At 40.4% G+C, this 17266-nt stretch overlaps 3 protein-coding genes across 3 annotated transcripts; 1 reads left to right on the top strand and 2 right to left on the bottom strand.

Moving 5' to 3' along the window:
• Positions 1-89: 89 nt before the first annotated feature.
• LOC134178434 (katanin p80 WD40 repeat-containing subunit B1-like) lies at positions 90-6717 on the bottom strand. The gene is made up of 20 exons (XM_062645312.1): positions 6601-6717; positions 6358-6488; positions 6184-6301; positions 4738-4838; positions 4535-4660; positions 3792-3907; positions 3596-3728; positions 3444-3533; positions 3229-3380; positions 1739-1792; positions 1495-1583; positions 1380-1436; positions 1297-1325; positions 1118-1231; positions 935-1004; positions 792-877; positions 657-733; positions 521-595; positions 348-464; positions 90-292 (listed from the first exon to the last, which is right to left on the bottom strand). Exons 1-20 carry the CDS (start codon positions 6632-6634, stop codon positions 154-156), a joined length of 1908 nt encoding a protein of 635 aa, XP_062501296.1. The 5' UTR covers positions 6635-6717; the 3' UTR covers positions 90-153.
• A 37-nt stretch (positions 6718-6754) lies between these two features.
• LOC134178951 (UPF0598 protein C8orf82-like) lies at positions 6755-7934 on the top strand. The gene is made up of 3 exons (XM_062645863.1): positions 6755-6921; positions 6984-7032; positions 7332-7934. The coding sequence occupies exons 1-3, from the start codon at positions 6763-6765 to the stop codon at positions 7781-7783; spliced, it is 660 nt and encodes a 219-aa protein (XP_062501847.1). The 5' UTR covers positions 6755-6762; the 3' UTR covers positions 7784-7934.
• Positions 7935-8771: 837 nt separating this feature from the next.
• Positions 8772-17261, bottom strand: LOC134178807 (uncharacterized). Its single transcript, XM_062645707.1, has 12 exons — positions 17212-17261; positions 14664-14753; positions 13072-13170; positions 12802-12828; positions 12697-12711; positions 12532-12636; positions 9985-10047; positions 9796-9930; positions 9691-9721; positions 9532-9618; positions 9321-9464; positions 8772-9177 (listed from the first exon to the last, which is right to left on the bottom strand). The coding sequence occupies exons 1-12, from the start codon at positions 17239-17241 to the stop codon at positions 8966-8968; spliced, it is 1038 nt and encodes a 345-aa protein (XP_062501691.1). The 5' UTR covers positions 17242-17261; the 3' UTR covers positions 8772-8965.
• Between the last annotated feature and the right edge of the window lie 5 nt (positions 17262-17266).

The following is a 17266-nucleotide window of genomic DNA, read 5'->3' as shown; positions in this document are numbered from 1 at the left end:
TACATATGCAGCAACTGAACAACGGTTTCTGTCTTGATCCTACAATCAAATCTAGCAATACGAGAACAACAATTCACATGTGGACTGAGTACAAAATGATAGCAATGTTGTTCTAAACCATCCCAAGATACATACTATACATCACTGATATTACTATGAGTCCAACACTGCAAAGGCAACCTTCAGTTCTCTAATAGCACTGCCTAATTTCCCTGATACATGAGAATGACGTTCCACGGCTGTTCTTCTAATCTCTTGAAGAAGTGAATTACACGTTCTGCATTTTGAGTATCTGTGACAAGCCATGCTGACAACACATCTCTTCATAAAGTACACAACCGACCAACCTTTCTTCCCTACTGAAGTCTATACCTTCACTTGGAGGTGATGATAAATTACTTCTTATGACAGGAGCAAAATTACGCAAAACCAACTTAACAGCTGAACAAGCTGATAGAACATAACTACCACAGAGAGCACAGATACATATGTAATGAGGATAATGTATCAACACATCTACCTGCCATGTTTTGAAGACAACAGGTGATGTAGTTTTGGTAGTAAAAGATTACAAATCTCCAGACTCCACAGAGAACTGCAAAAGAGAGAACAAATAATTGATCTCTTCCAGCAAGCAACGTGACCGTGTTTCGTACAGTTTTAAACGCAATATTCCTAACAAATCAATAATGACAGCATCGTCATCTTGATCCAAAGCAGCTCGAACAGCAACCTAAATACCAGGACAGAATATATACAATCTACCATGAATGATGCCTTGTACTGCAAACCTTAACATTATCCGTTGACCAAACAGATCGAACTTTCTGAAGGTGAGTACAACGTTGTGAAAGAACAGTACTCATAGCAAGGTGACCTGGTGTTGCCACAAGTCAGTCTGAAACTCTGTGTTGTAGCACACTCAATTTCTAACCGTTTTCCAGTTTCTTAATGGCAGCATCAGTAGTCAATTGTACTGACTCTGGTTTTTGAATTCTATTTCCCTAAAAAAGAGCAGTGATGCTGCCTGATTTAGTCTAGTGGCACCAAGCTAACTTCTATAAATTAATTAATATTTACTGAGTTCATTAGTTGCTAGCTATGACTACAAGCTTACTTGCAGAAATTCTTCTGCGTCTAAACTTGCTTGCTTGCTACCGTCATGATGTTTTGTGGAATCAGCAGCCACACGAGATGATTTGGTCGTTGTTGATGTAGTCTTAGGACGAGACTAAATATTGACATAACACAATGTATAACCAGACAACATGTGTTACTGTGATAGACGTGACTCACTGGCGATTGCTTACCCACCAACACAGGATCTAAACAAACAAGGACATTAAGAAGGGTTGCCAAACACCCTGAATGTAACTTGCTTTTTGCATCCTCGGGTGGAGGTGAAAAAGGGTCGAACTTCTTTTGTGGTGTTTTCTCTACACACGAATTAAATACCCTGACATGGCAGTTGCATTACAGATATCATTAGCTCACCTAGACTCTCCCTAGGTTTGAAGATTTCTGCCTCGTGGTCATCAGTAACAGGTGCTGCATTCTCGTTGTTCTCACTGTTCGTGTCTTTCCTAAATGAAATTCAGTAAACACACACACACACACACACACACACACACACACACACACACACACACACACACACACACACACACACACACACACACACACACACACACACACACACAAACAAAAACAAGCAAACAAAATGTATAACTTAACGTACTCATATGTCGTTGGTGGTGACTTCGGTTTCTCTTGTGTAAATAGTCTCCGACCACTACACATACAGAATTGATGTTAATGAGGTAATCAATAACAATGATGTCATTATGTAGCATTTGTTTTCGCATTCTAGACAGCAATTCCAGTGTCAACTGTTTTTCTACTATGGCATATAATGTTTTAGATCATACATCACCTATCTAGACCTACCACTGTAAAACCAAAATGCATCCCTATATTATTCCAGCGAGGAAATTATTTCCAAAGTCAACTCAGATAGACTGTAAATAAATATTCCCCAACATGCAGAAATATTTACATTCCAATCAAGAATTTAGAGTCACACCCAAAAATGAATACATTAAAAAAATGTAGACAATAAACAAAAATGTAATACTATGATTAGGCCGCACCAAAAATTGTCTGATTGGGGTAACAAGCAGCGGAAAAAGACGGGCGGGTGGCCGGCAGAGTTTTTTTTAATTAATCATCTAACTCAGCCTCTTGTTTGGAGGAAGTGCCTGTGGTTGGACAATTTTGAATCAGCACTACACGAGTCTGGGAGGACGAAGCTAGCAGTTCACACGCTGAGTACATTGTCCATTCAATCACCGAATCCAACCTCCTGCAACACCTCACGAAGACTACAGTCACCAGACACACGAAGAATCTCGCCATCTCTAAAAACGCGTGCCCCTCGGACACGCATATGCATAGGGCAACAGAAAACAACTTATATCTCAGCATACGGATGCGCAAGAAACAACAACCATCCAAATTTGGCAAGCTGAGTACATCGTCCACTCGATCACCAAATCCTGCAATACCTCATGAAGACTACAGTTGCCAGACACACAAAGAATTTAAAAACTCAGCGGCCCTCCAAACATGGGCGGGCGGGTTACGCCAATCAGACAATTTTTCAGTCTAGGATTTTTTTCTCTAAACCACAACAATCCCTGCCCTTTGCTTCCAGTCTTTATCAGTACACAGTGTTGCCACACACACACAAACACACACACACACACACAAACACACACACACACACACACACACACACACACACACACACACATGCACACACACGCACGCACGCACCTCACACACACACACACACACACACACACACACACACACACACACACACACACGTGTTTCATAGGCCCAATAAAAGGTACTAGCATTTCGTGAATGCTATTGTGTAGCAACCTATCTCTGACTGAAGACAACATGGTAAATTTATCAATTGTGTACAAAAAAGATATGTGATATATAGAACATAGAAATTATACGAAACTCAAAGCATCAAGCCTCCACTAGAAATTAATAGTAAACAAGCTTTAACAAGCTGAAGCAGTGGAGGCTACATGACCCTGATTTGCTTAGAGAAATTCTCAAATATTTTGACCAAACACCCAAGCTACGATGTAAGCACAACTAGATTCAGTTTCTCATGCTTACTCTGGGGTTACTCAATAAATAAGCACACACCTTTGTATTCGATTATGCGTACCACGTTTCTGATCATCAGTCACCTTAGGAGTCTCGGTTCCTTGAGAGTCAGAGGTCTCAGCGAATGGCTTCAATCTCTGAACATCAGCTACCCACACGGACACAAGTGTCTGATATAATGAAGCTGCCACCTTCCAAATCAAACACAACGTCCCTTAATCACCATTTGCACAACACAAACAGGCAAATCTCACTAGTTGGTTATTTACTATAGACATGTCAGCAACTTTTCCCCATGAAATAGGAACCATGTCAAAGCTCTCACTGGGTTCCCAGCCATGCACCTGATAGAAAAGGTACGTTCACTAACCATCAATATATCTACTACACTCTAGTGGCTGCCCACCCGTAGAGAATCCTGTCCAGCAGAAAACAAGCAACCGCCATCCGGATGAAACTTTATACATCGTACTGCAGATGACTCCAGTTCTGTAGACGAAATAACTTGAAGTGTCTCGAGATCCCAGAATTTACTTGTTCTATATCACGACAACAAACAAGTCAGTACATCTAAACCACAATAAATAAACCACAACCAATACCGATCAGCTCCACAAGCTGCCAACAGAAATTCATTCGGATGAAACTCTAACCATTCAACTGGTCTTTGAAAGTCGGCAAAAGAGTGAAAAAGCCTTCCAGCAGTCAAATCCCACAGCTACATCGAAATAACAATGTACCCACTTTAGTAAATAATAATAATTAGGCCGTACCGAAAAATTGTCTGATTGGGGTAACATGCAGAGGAAAAAGACGGACAGGCGGAGTTTTCATTTTTATCTTTTAAATTATTATCAATCATCATCTTTAGAGGTGTCTGTCGTCGCAGTTTGCACGCTACATGAGTATATCATCCACTCAATCACCAAATCCAACCTCCTGCAACACCTCACGAAGACTACAGTCGCCAGACACACAAACAATCTTGCCATCTCTGAAAACACGTGCCCCTCGGACACGGATATGCACAGGGCAACAGTAGACATCTTATTTCTCAGCATGCGCATGCACGAAATCAGCGGCCGTCCAAACACGGCGCGCTGAGTACATTGTCCACTCAATCACCGAATCCAACTTCCTGCACGACAACAGTCGCCAGACACACGAAGAATCTTGCCATCTCTCAAAACACATGCCCCCTAGAACACGGGTATGCCCAGGCCAATGGAAAACATATTTAAATAAAAAAAACTCAGCAGACCTTGAGCTCCAAACACGGGCGGGCGGGTTACCCCAATTAGACAATTTTTTCAGTGCGGCCTTATTGAAAGTTATTTCGACTTACATTTGTTGTGTTATCATTGCTACAAGAAGCAACCCATCGACCGTCTGGACTAACTCTCAGACAGTTGACACAGTCTGTATGACCATTGTATGTGAAAATGCAGCCTTTTCGACGAACATCCCATACCTGGTCAAATAAACGACAACAATGTCTACATTCTAAATGTTGACTCACAAAACACAACAGCAAAGTCTCTCAAACACCTTGACAAACGTGTCTGATGAGCCAGACACCACAAAATCACCAAAGGGATGAACATCAAGACAACGAATGTTTGCCTTGTGGCTGGACAATGTTCGTAAAACTAGAAAAAACAATATTAATCAATCAAATTAAGAACAACTGTTCATGTACCAATAACAACTATTGCAAAAAGAAACTCTACAGACATTAATTATTTCCAATTGATTTCAAAAGTTTGAGTTGAAAATAACTTAACTAAATTGAAAATATTGTTGAGCCCTCAAACAATATTATCCAGGGTCTTGTTTGTGAAATAGAAAAGTTCAAAACTAAACGTGCCACCAAGCATTATGACGAGTTAAAACAGCAATCAGTGAACCTCTACTGACAGTTATAAAACCAAAAGTCATAACATCATGCTGCTAGCCTATTATTTGATGTTCCTGCCCTATTGATCTAAGTATACTATTTGATTCCATTCCCACAACTGCCCATGTTAACGGTACAGCCCAAGTTGACCATAATACTAGTTGTACGGTATCCATAGCGCCTCGCGTTCGTGAGTAACACGTCCAACGGAGTTTTCAGACCGTCTACTGAAACGCCGAGTCCTAGCTAGACAATACGTATTTGTTGAAACCCTAGCTGTCATGGAAGTAAACATGCAAACTTCCTGGTAGTTTAGATTACGTCTATAGGCCTGGTATAGGTAGTCGTCGTTTTGCGATCGTGATCAAGACAATTGAAATGTACAGTCTAGGTATGGACTCAGTTCCGTTGTAACGACAGTGGTATGGTATTTACTGACATAGAAATTGATATCGACAAACATTGACTATCAACAGTGTTAGATGCAGCACAGTGTAGTAAAGGATTGATCTTCCTGTAGTATGGGACGTGTGAATAGTTGACTGTAGGTGGTATTCAACTCCTGAAGGTGTTTCTTGGTTGTCAAGTACACACAGTCCCTAGCTACAATACAAAAGGATGGAGCGACGAAAGTTCATCAAGCGTTTTTGTCGCCGTTTGCTCACTTAGATGAATCATTCTTAGACTCATCTGTAGTCGGACACGGAAATGATTTTGTAAGGTAGGTACGTACTATCATGAAATGTGGTCATGGGAGGAGAAATTTGAGATTTGTACACACACACACACACACACACACACACACACACACACACACACACACACGCACACAGACAGACACCAAAAAGGATCATGCCCATTTCTGTTGTGCGACCTGGATTAGAAGTCTCGCTACGCTCGGCAATTAGTTAAGAGAAGTGAACTGTACAGTAGTATCTAAGCTGACTCTCATGATATATATGCAAAGCTAGGTTAAGTTAAAGACAAACCAAGTTAATAAATAGCAACACTTTAGGTCTTATATCCATGCTTAGATCCTCATTAGTACACAGAAACCTTGTCATAGCAACATGCCACGCCCTCTCATCAGTAATTACCTTTCTGTTGCTCTAGATCCCATACTTTGAGCGTGCCAGATCGTGATCCAGTCACCACCTTTTCCTCTGCAGTATCCAGCCTAACCGCCTCAACAGCACTCGTATGGCCCGTCAACGTCTGCACAACACACCTCGTTCGACCATCACACAGCAACCAGAGCTGGGACGCATTACCAGGATCACGTTGGGCTTTCCAATAGTCCACACGTTGACTTTCCTATCATCTCCTCCCGTTACCATTACACGTCCAGTCGTCTGTCCAATAGATGCGCAGTTTACTGTAGCGCCGTGCGCAGGAAATTCGCCTACAAACCAAAGCCATCTAACATAAACATATATCTACTGCTGGAACGTGGACAGACACGCAAGCAGCCACAATGTATGAAAATATGAAACGTCACTCAATGGGGACCTTACTAAGCCTCCAGGCTCTTTTCGTTGCTGCTGTCATTATCCTCTTTTTCTCAATGTTTGAATTTTCAATGACGATGAAAAGAGCTCAATCCCGTTCATCGATGGCGCATTTACTGCGCACGCGTCTATGTAACCTCGGATACCAGAGTGTAGACGCGCAACATCATGTCGACATCGACGTCTTTGTCTCTATCGTCTTTGAGACTCTTCTACAGAAGTTGTCTTTGTGATCAAAGTGTTCGAAGATTTGTACTTTATGTTCAGGGTCAGTCGCTTGGACCCGGAAAGCGTGAATACTTCTACTATATTGATCATCAAGGCCAAGTTAGAGACATATGTACATAGATTTCTAGTTTCTTGCACTATCTAACATATCAAATGTATAGCTGTTCCTTGATGACATGAAAAGGAAAAGCTTTATTACTTGCTATAAAGGTACGTCACGGTAATAGCACGAAGTAGTGGTTTCACTAAATTATGAAACTTTATTAATTAATTAACTAGTCTTGAAATTTATTAGTTGTTGATCGTGATATTTTGGAGCTGTACAATACAAACGTGTTGAAGAATGTTGGTGGTGGTGGCTGTGGTGCTAGTGGTGGTGGTGGTGGTGGTGGTGGTGCTGGTGGTGGTGGTGGTGGTGTGTGTGTGTGTGTGTGTGTGTGTGTGTGTGTGTGTGTGTGTGTGTGTGTGCCATTCTTTTGTTTATTTATGGTAGGTTGTTGCTTGCTTAGATGTGGGATTCTTGTCATTTTTCTTCAGACAACTGAAATTGAACACACTGGACAGATACACACAAGAATTTCCCTTTATCTCTCCCTGTGGAGAAGAACTGAATTACGCGCGATGTGATGATCAACCCATTGTATTTACTCATCATCTAGATGCAGAGACAGTTGACGCAGCTCGTCAGCGAGTAAGAAGTAATGCTCCACATGGATATTTGTCATATGGTGGAACAGGCCATAGACTTGTTGTCCCATTTCAACCTTCAAAACTATGTATGTTACCAAGTACAGGACGTGTATACCATCCTGCTCCTGAAAGAGTTGGTGGTATTGGATTAGTGAAATCAAGCTTTGCTATAGAGATCAGCAAGTTCTTCCAGTATGCTGATGCTACAGATGAAATGGCTTGTCCAACACACTTTGTGTGGCAAGGAAACAGGTACTTGCTGGACAACTAACTCAGTAAACTAATAGCTAACTAATACACACAACTTATAATTAAGTCCTAGCTCTCTCCTTTGCTAGGATGCAAGGTAGCTGTTACCTCAAAGTGAGATGGTTATGTGTGAGTGGACTCTTAAGGCCATACCAATTTACCATATACATATGACCCAGTAGTTGTGTCAGAGTCTGTCTTTAAGCCTGGTTCACAATATGATGCTGATGCTCAGCTGAGCGTCAAACTTCAAAGACACTGCCTTGATGGAGGCATCCTTCGATGTTGACACTGACGCTGATGCAGGAATAGGATTCATTTCTATTGTTGCATTGACATTGGCGTCAATATTGTGAACAATCCATTTTGAAAAATTTGAATCCGCACGCGTGCGCGCGCGCGCGCGCACACACACACACACACACACACACACCACTGGTGTAGCGTGGTCCTCAAGTTTGGAGTGCTGATCAATCACACTGGAATATCACACCCTTTTACTTCTACTGCATGGACATCCACCATTACCCAAAAATGTTTCTAACTTCATACACATGATGGGCATGCACACTTCACGTGTCCAGACTTATTTCAACACTGGTTTCACTGTAGTTAAAATGCTGATGCGTACCATCCAACAGATGGTCAACATCATCCTCAACAGACAACACTAAGATTAACTAAACTAGTAATCTGACTGTTTAGGACTTAGGCAAAATATGGCGTTTCGGCTTGACACACCTACAATCATTGGGGAGGCTTTAGCCTTCCCCAGTCCCCAACCCTATGCCAGTGCACACACACACACACACACACACACACACACACACACACACATACACACACACACATGCACACACACACACGTGCACACACACACACACACACACACACACACGTGCACACACACATGTGCACACACACACACACGTGCACACAGACACACACAGACACACACACACACACACAGACACAGACACACACGCACACACACACACACACACACACACACACACACACACACACACACACGCACACACACGAGCAAAGACAGAAAACACTTTTAACTTGTCAAAGAGTGACACAAATTGATTGTACAATACCTACCAATGTAACAAGTGAACAGTAGTTGTGCTACTATGAAAGTTGAATGCCTACACTAACATCAAACATTGTTTCTCAAAATCAATACCATCAATTACATCTATTGCTTAAGTACAAATTTCAGACAATCCTTCATGTTTCTCCATTCTTGAGGAGTCCAGTTGAGCCTCATAGGTGATGCTGAAGGATCATATGTGAAGAAAGAACCTGAACGGATTTGCCTTACATTGGACACAATAGGAAGTCGTACAGACTGCGACTGGGAGGACTGACCATAGGTCATAACTGGCAAGAAAATGATCTCGTCAAATTCTATAAACAGACCATTCTGTTACCTCAATTGGACATATTCTTGCACACAGATTTATTGCACATTCGTCAGACCATAGTACCACAACAGAATGTCTCACAGTCGTTCACTATTTGAATATATAATTTAAATACATGATGCTTACTTAAAATTGATCCGAAATCCCAACTTCGGTGGTCTTGTTGACTTGATGTAAGCCCATAAAGCAGGACAACAACAGATGGCTTTTGTTTCTTGATTGCAGGAGGGGTAGCATCTCTCCAACTTAATACGCTGTAACTGTAATTAGCTGTTCAAGATCAGCATAAGCCTCAAATTTTTGGTGCAATTTTAATACTAGACCTCAAAACACTTACAATGCCTTCCAGTCAAGTCTTCACCCATTTGTTGACAAAGTGAAGCTGGACAATCCTTGTGGACTACAAGGACATTGAAGTGAATTCCTGAAACAGCAGTATTCCAATATTCAGCAAACAAGCAGTAACTGCATGCAAGGACTATATGGACCAACCAACCTTCCCGTCGTATGAGTTCATGCTCAGTAAGCTACAGAAATGACAAGTCTAACAATTAAATCTGTGGCTAGGCTAAATGGAATGTGATATAGTATGACTATATACCGTTTCCCTACAACTGGCCACTTGCTTGGTCATGTTTTGAAATCTTTCATCAGTATCACGGATTTCTTTCTTGAGATCACCGATTTGCATCTTAAGATGTTGTTCCAGAGTCTTGGAGTCACAAATTAATCCAGCCTGTCACGAGTTGTGGATGTTCAGACATTTGCTAGCAATGACTGATATCAATACCTCTGCAGCAGTCTTGTGGTTTATTTCGTCCATTTTCCATTCCAATTCCTGGATGCATGTTTTCTGCAAATACGGTAATCACATACACACTTATAGTATAGTGGCTATGAAGTTACACAACACCTAGTCTGATACACAGTGTCATGCACACAGTAAATCTTCCCAAGTATTTACTTAAGGTCATGCTTGGCAGTGCTTCGACATGCATCTAGAACAATGTTCTCCTAGTAAGGAATAATATTACATATGGCTAGAATCCTACAAATTACAGACAAATGTATACATCTAGACTGCTAAATTTTGAAGATGGCTAATTTGCTTGTTGTTATGTACAAGGAAGAACGGTTGGCACGCGGTTGCTATGTAAAATGAAAGATGGCCAGTGTATTGTTGGGTTTGCTGTAGTGCATATTTGCTTCTAAGACGCGTCTAAATACTGCACACTCACTCAGGTGATTGCTGTACCAATAGGACAATTATTCTTTTAAAATATGGCGATTCAGCTCAAATTGCATTGAGAATAAAGTGCATTCTAAGTTCAATCTAGAGAACACTTTTCGATTAGAGAAACTGCAGCATTGACGATAAGCGGTGGCCAAAAAGTCTAGAATTCCTACCCTACACAAAGAGTTCTTATTGATGACTTATTCTACGTACTTTCATGATCAAGCAAAGGTGGTCAGAGCACTACAGTTTAGTCTGTAGTGCCATCTAGGACTACCACAAAAAAGTTGGATAATGTGGGATTGTATATAGCTAGGTGGGTGGCAATCAATGAACAAACCCCTGCTGACTGAACAACATAAAAAGTGACAAGTTGACATGAACAAAAAGCTGAAACATCAGTATAAATTAAGTTTAATATATTTGTGTTAGATTAAATTAGAAGAAGAATGGGGGAAAAATTTTTGCCTCTACGTGTGCAGCATGCACGCAAGCACAGAGTTGATGCAATGGAGGCCGAACCAACATATTTTTAGAATTTATATGTGACTGTGAAAACTGCAACCCAAATGACCTTGCCCTAGCAACAAACCAACCAGAGCCACCTTCTAAATTCAGCAGTTGTCAACATACATGAATTTTTAATATTCCAGCCACATGTGATATCATTGCTCACATTGTTATAGATGCATGCTGAAGAATGTCCAAGTATTACTTTGAACATTTTATATAAGTTACTGCATAACATTGTATGGTGTATCAGCTTAGTTGTTGCAATACCTTTGGCCACCTAAAGTTGAAACATGCAAGCCACTTGGTAGTGTACAGCTGCTGGACTTTGATTTTATAAATGTGTTGGTTAATTACAGTAAGATTTCCTCTATAGTACATAATACTGTTTATGCATGAGCAGAGGTGAGTTCAGTCAACTCAAAATATACAGATACAGTACAATATATATACATATATATATATATATATATATATATATATATATATATATATATATATATATATATACACACATGCACACACACACACGGACATACACACTCGAACACACAAACAGACACACGCACATGCGCGTGCACACACACACACACACGGACAAACACACACACACACACACACACACACACACACACACACGGACAAACACACGGACACAAACAGACACATACACATACACACGGACACACAGACACAGACACAGACACACACACACACACACACACACACACACACACACGGACACACACACACACACACACACACACACACACACACACACACACACACACACACACACATGGACACACACACAGACACGGACAGACACACACATGGACAGACACACACACGGACAGACACACACACACATGGACACACACACACAGACACGGACAGACACACACATGGACACACACACACAGACACGGACAGACACACACATGGACAGACACACACACAGACAGACAGACACACACACACACACACACACACGGACAGACACACACACACGGACAGACACACACACACACACACGGACAGACACACACACAGACACATGGACACACACACACACACACGGACACACACAGACACATACACAGACACACGGACACACACACACACGGACACACAGACACAGATACACGCACACACACACACACACACACACACACACACACACACACACACACACACACACACACACACACACAGATGCACGCACACACGCACACAGATGCACGCACACGCACACACACACACACACACACACACACACACACACACACACACACACACACAACTTCTTAATTGATCCAGTCTGAGTGGTTGATAGCACCCCAGAATTTGCTGGATTATGTATAACAGCTAGTACATGCACATGCATAGGTAAATAAAGCATGACAATATGAAGTTTGGAGTAATTAAATGGGCTATGACAGAAACATGAGAACGTCTGTACTGGTTACAACTACAGTAGGATCCAGCTAATGATTGTATAGATACACAATCATGAGTGGCTGAGCAATGTTACAGTAAGCAAATGATATACATCAACAGGTATGCAACAAATCTAGCAGACGTCCAGCCCACCTGTTCATGTATTTCACGTGTGCACTCTAACACGGAATTCTTCTGATTAGCAATCTGCAAGTTTTCTTCATAAATTTGCTCATGAAACTTGTTCTTGTCCTCATCCTGAATAAAATGCGAGTGGTAGAACAAATGGCAAAAATCTATTACATAAATAGTTCCTACAAGATCATCTAGTTTCTGCATGTCAGTACAGGAATCAATAGAAAACAAATCACATTATTGCTGATCAACTCTGTCAATTGCAAGTTAGATAGTCAGTATGAAAACCTGCATGAGTTGATTTCTCTTTACAACCTACATTAAAAACAGAAAGCATTTTCAATTAATTCAAACAAAGTCCAGTCTCACTCGTTAAACAAAAATATTTTGTCACTAATTTTTAACTAATTATATTATTGTTTAAAATCACAGTGCAAATACTAAGTTATCCGTCTACTTTGTATACAAAAGTTAATGTCCACAGAAATTCTCTCTGGTAGAAAAATGTCTAAAACTCAATCACACTACGCAAGATAATTCAAGTGTCTGTCTGTATACCTCCTGTAGAAACTCATTGAGTTTTTTCTCTATCCCTTTTAGTAGTAGAGTCTGCTTAAGAATTTCTTCAGGCACCGTCAAAGTTGAAGTTGCAGACAACTATGATAATACCAAAAACTGATCACAGAGTCAAATTACAAAAAATACAAATTATTTGTACTTGTGTACAATTAGCTACTCATCTTTCTGAACATCATCTATTTAGATAGAATTACTGTTGCTATGATTTTCTATCAACATGTAGGTTCTAAACTGTAGCTATAAAGTACATAAGTAATTACAAAAAAGTAATTGTGCACCACACATTAGCAACTGCTATCACTTTGTTTAAATCAAATAATGACCAACAATAGATCACTAAAGTGACATTAAAAAGCAGCAGCAATAGTTAGGTAAACACACGCGTTGTCTAACACTCGATCTATTCCACCATGCCATGGTTTCTATGTAACCTGACTATCTCTCGACTTTATATGAACATGTTGCCATTTCAACATCTCTATAGGTTTGTACTATTGTGTCTGTTTCTTATGGCAGCTCTACTTTTCGTAGCCAACTCTGCTTACATGTGCCACGTACTGCCTTTTTACCATCATACTATGCCATATGCCTAGCAGCCATGCAAATCACTAAATGATAGGCAGATGCCTGTGTATGCATATAACATATCAATAACAAATTCACTGAGTTGATTGCCATGCATGCAAACACAGTCCTACATACAAATGGTAACATGCACACACTTTGATTTTTTTATGAGATGCTTACCACTGGATCACTGTATGTTTGCAATTATAAAGCATGTATATCCAATGTTTAAAATTACCTAACTACTATATGCATTTTATGATTACCTCAGACTTCCTTAAGCACTACGGTAAGCAGATACACTACATCTTTACACATTAGGCAATGCCTCCTCTACTTCACTATTATATAATTATTATGTCAACCAACAAGACTTCAGTACCCTGCTACCAACCTACTAGCACAACTTAATAATTAAGCATTAGTGCAGTTCTGTGGAGTTTTGCTAACCATACCTAGGCTCGAGTGTCCAGCCGGTCATCTCCCCCCCCCCAGGCCTATAAAACCATACCCTAAGGTAAGATTAAAAAGGATTATTAAGAATGAAGTAAAACAATGCACAAAGCTGATGTTGAGAATAATTTACTGCTGAAGCCCAATTTGAATATAAAGAAGCACTAAAATGTTAAACCCTCACTGCTAGCTAGCTTACATGGAACAGCTGCTGCACCAGCACTGGCACCTACAACACGGTGAGAAGAGACTGGGCACATTGACTGGCACATGCAATTGCGGACATATCTGGCATGCCAATTATAACACCACTCACGGGAGGCTGAAAATGTCATATGGGAACCGAACACAGCCAGGCTCCGTGAGTCTGGCTAAGTGATAACAATTAATGAGCACATGTGCAAGCCTACATTCCAATTACTGGTTGTTGAACTAGGAAACCACCCACAGCAGTATTACTGTAACCCCAGTGCATGCACACTCCAGTTAAATATTTGTGTACAGCACTGGCTTTCGAACAGTCACAAATCATCATTACTTCCACATCTTACCTCTGCCTCCAACGCTTCAAACAACGTAAAGAATTCCTGATACTTTGTTGTGCGTGAACACAACTGTTCACCAAATGTTTGTTGTGTACCCTATGAGAAAATCAGTTGAAACAGTCCAGTCCATTTGGAGCAACAAATGGTACATTTGAAACCAATTTTACTAATCATACATGTACTGTACCTTAATTATGTTAATTGTTAAAACACAGGAAGTACTAATAATGCGTTACTCAATCAAAGCAGTGAAACACTCCATAGGCCCCAACAGCTAAAGTCTATTTGAAGCTTTCAAGAAGGCATGCAATGCAGTCTAATCATATTAATCTTATATCAATTATTTCAAAAATGAGATAAGAACATATATTCTGACTTGAATAACAGAAGACTGCATGTGCATGATGTTTTCAAGTAGGTAAAGCAATGTGTGTAACATATGGTTGCTGCCAAATTAAGAATTCCTTTTTGTTTAAGCGTTATCTGACTATCTTTAGTATTTCAATATCATTTAGTAAAAGATGTGCCTACAAAGACTAGACTTTGCAGACTGTGTAAAACTGAGCGAAATGTGTATCTATTCCATTCAGAAAGCTCAACGTCTCAGCCGAAGACGAAAAACACGAAAATCCCATTGGGACGAAAAATTCTTCCCAGTCCCATTTGTATGAAAGAATCCAAGTAAAAAGATGAACAGGTCCTCAGGGTGAGGCAGAGCTAGTGCCCTCTGCCACCATTTGCATAAAGCACTGTTGTATGTTGTCACAAACATGAATCTCAGCCTCTCTCCTCACACACTGTTAGCATTGCTGTGAGAAATCAGACCAGCTCACAAGTTGATCACTGCACAACCTCTACAGCAGTGGCACAAGAAATCATTATATGGTACCCAATTCAGTACAAATAGTGTATTCATTGCAAGTTGACTTAATTTGTGGAACTCGATCATTCTCATCCCAGCCTAACTCAGAAGTTCCTTTCCAAAATGAGACCTAGCCGTACTTTATTAGTGAATATTACCACTTCAAACATGGCTTCAAGTAAAAGTACGTTAGCTAAGCATGCATAAGCCTTAATTAATTAAAGATAGGCACATAGTACCTAACCTCAAACTTGCATGTACCTTGCAGTTATAGCAGTAACATGTCAAACAATGGCATTGCTGGAACTTAAATTTAAAAATGATAATTAATGACTAGAGTTATAACACTCTAAATATATTTCTGTCACACCTCTACAAAGGAACAGTTCACTTAAGTGAGAGCATAGAAGAAAACAGCTAAAACACAAACATTACACATACACACACTAACACTTATACAGCAAAATCTATTATTGTATGACAATCATGCAAGGTCAGTTATAAGTTGTACAAATACGACAAAAATCATTCTAGTAGCACTATCATTCCCAAGGAATTTCGATCACCTGGCCATGGAGACTATTCTAGTAGCTAAAGTGATCCCAACAACCGTGTCATACTTGCGATGCATTGCAATACAAAATAACAACTGTTCCTTCCTCATTGCTTGCCTCTTGAAACCATTTCACAATTCTCTCTCTCAATGTGTCCACCTCTAGCTGACATGGTGAGTTTCTTTGAATCACACACCACCATGGCAAATTCAACAGGTTTCTGACTTCACAAAGACTCTCAAACTGCATGAGTACATGCAGGTATGAACTGTTTCATCACCACCTGTCTCCAGATTTCTTCTCCGGGGACCATAACAACCCCAATTCTTCAATAACAGCCTTCGAAGCTCTACATAATTTTCCAATTTGAGTGTTCATTAACAGATAAACATGTATATCTCTATTGTCCTGTGTCACACATCCCAGATGATCAAGGTGATCTATATGCTAGATCTATACGTGACCAGGTAATAGTTGCATCTTGATAGCTGGTATTTGACTAGCTACAACTACAGCACACTTCTCAATAATTACGTAATAAACCTCGATCATGAAGATGTCTTGTGCAATATACCCATGTCCCATTAAAAACCTCCAACTTTAGTAACTTTGCCATTTTACTCCACATGATCGAGCAAGTCATCCACAAGTACATCGAAAAGAATGGGTGGTAAAATACTCCTGTTACATCCATTCCTGACTTCAACATGCTCAGATAGCTGATCGATCAGCCCAATTCACTCCTAAAGACTGTTTAGTCTACCATGTCTCAAGTGATCTCACGATGACTGTCCCTGCACTGGCACTACAGCTCGCTTATATAATCAGCTTACCTAGAAGACCCTATAATGAGCTACATTCAAGCCCACATGTACATGCAAGCATACATCTAGAATCATTCAATAGGTAATTACTTCTTGCACAACGTGTAAACATCCAATTCCCTCCTAATTAACTCCAAACTGGAGATCATGCACTTAATTACTCTGGAGATTCTCGAATTTTATTAATTATTTGACCAGGAGCTCCATGGACTCTAGAAGTACGTATCAAACTCTGAACCGAATACAATACCTACGCATTTCTCTACTAGATGACTCTAAAGAAAGACACTTAGTCGTTACTTGCAAATTCTCACCTGTTCTAGTTTTGGCCAAAAAGCGCCCATTTTGATCGTAGCATGCACGATTTGA

This window comes from Corticium candelabrum, chromosome 4, assembly GCF_963422355.1.
Source record: "Corticium candelabrum chromosome 4, ooCorCand1.1, whole genome shotgun sequence".
Classification (NCBI taxonomy): Eukaryota; Metazoa; Porifera; class Homoscleromorpha; order Homosclerophorida; family Plakinidae; genus Corticium; species Corticium candelabrum.
Note: the sequence above shows the minus strand (reverse complement) of the source record. Positions and strands in the feature narration are given on the sequence as shown.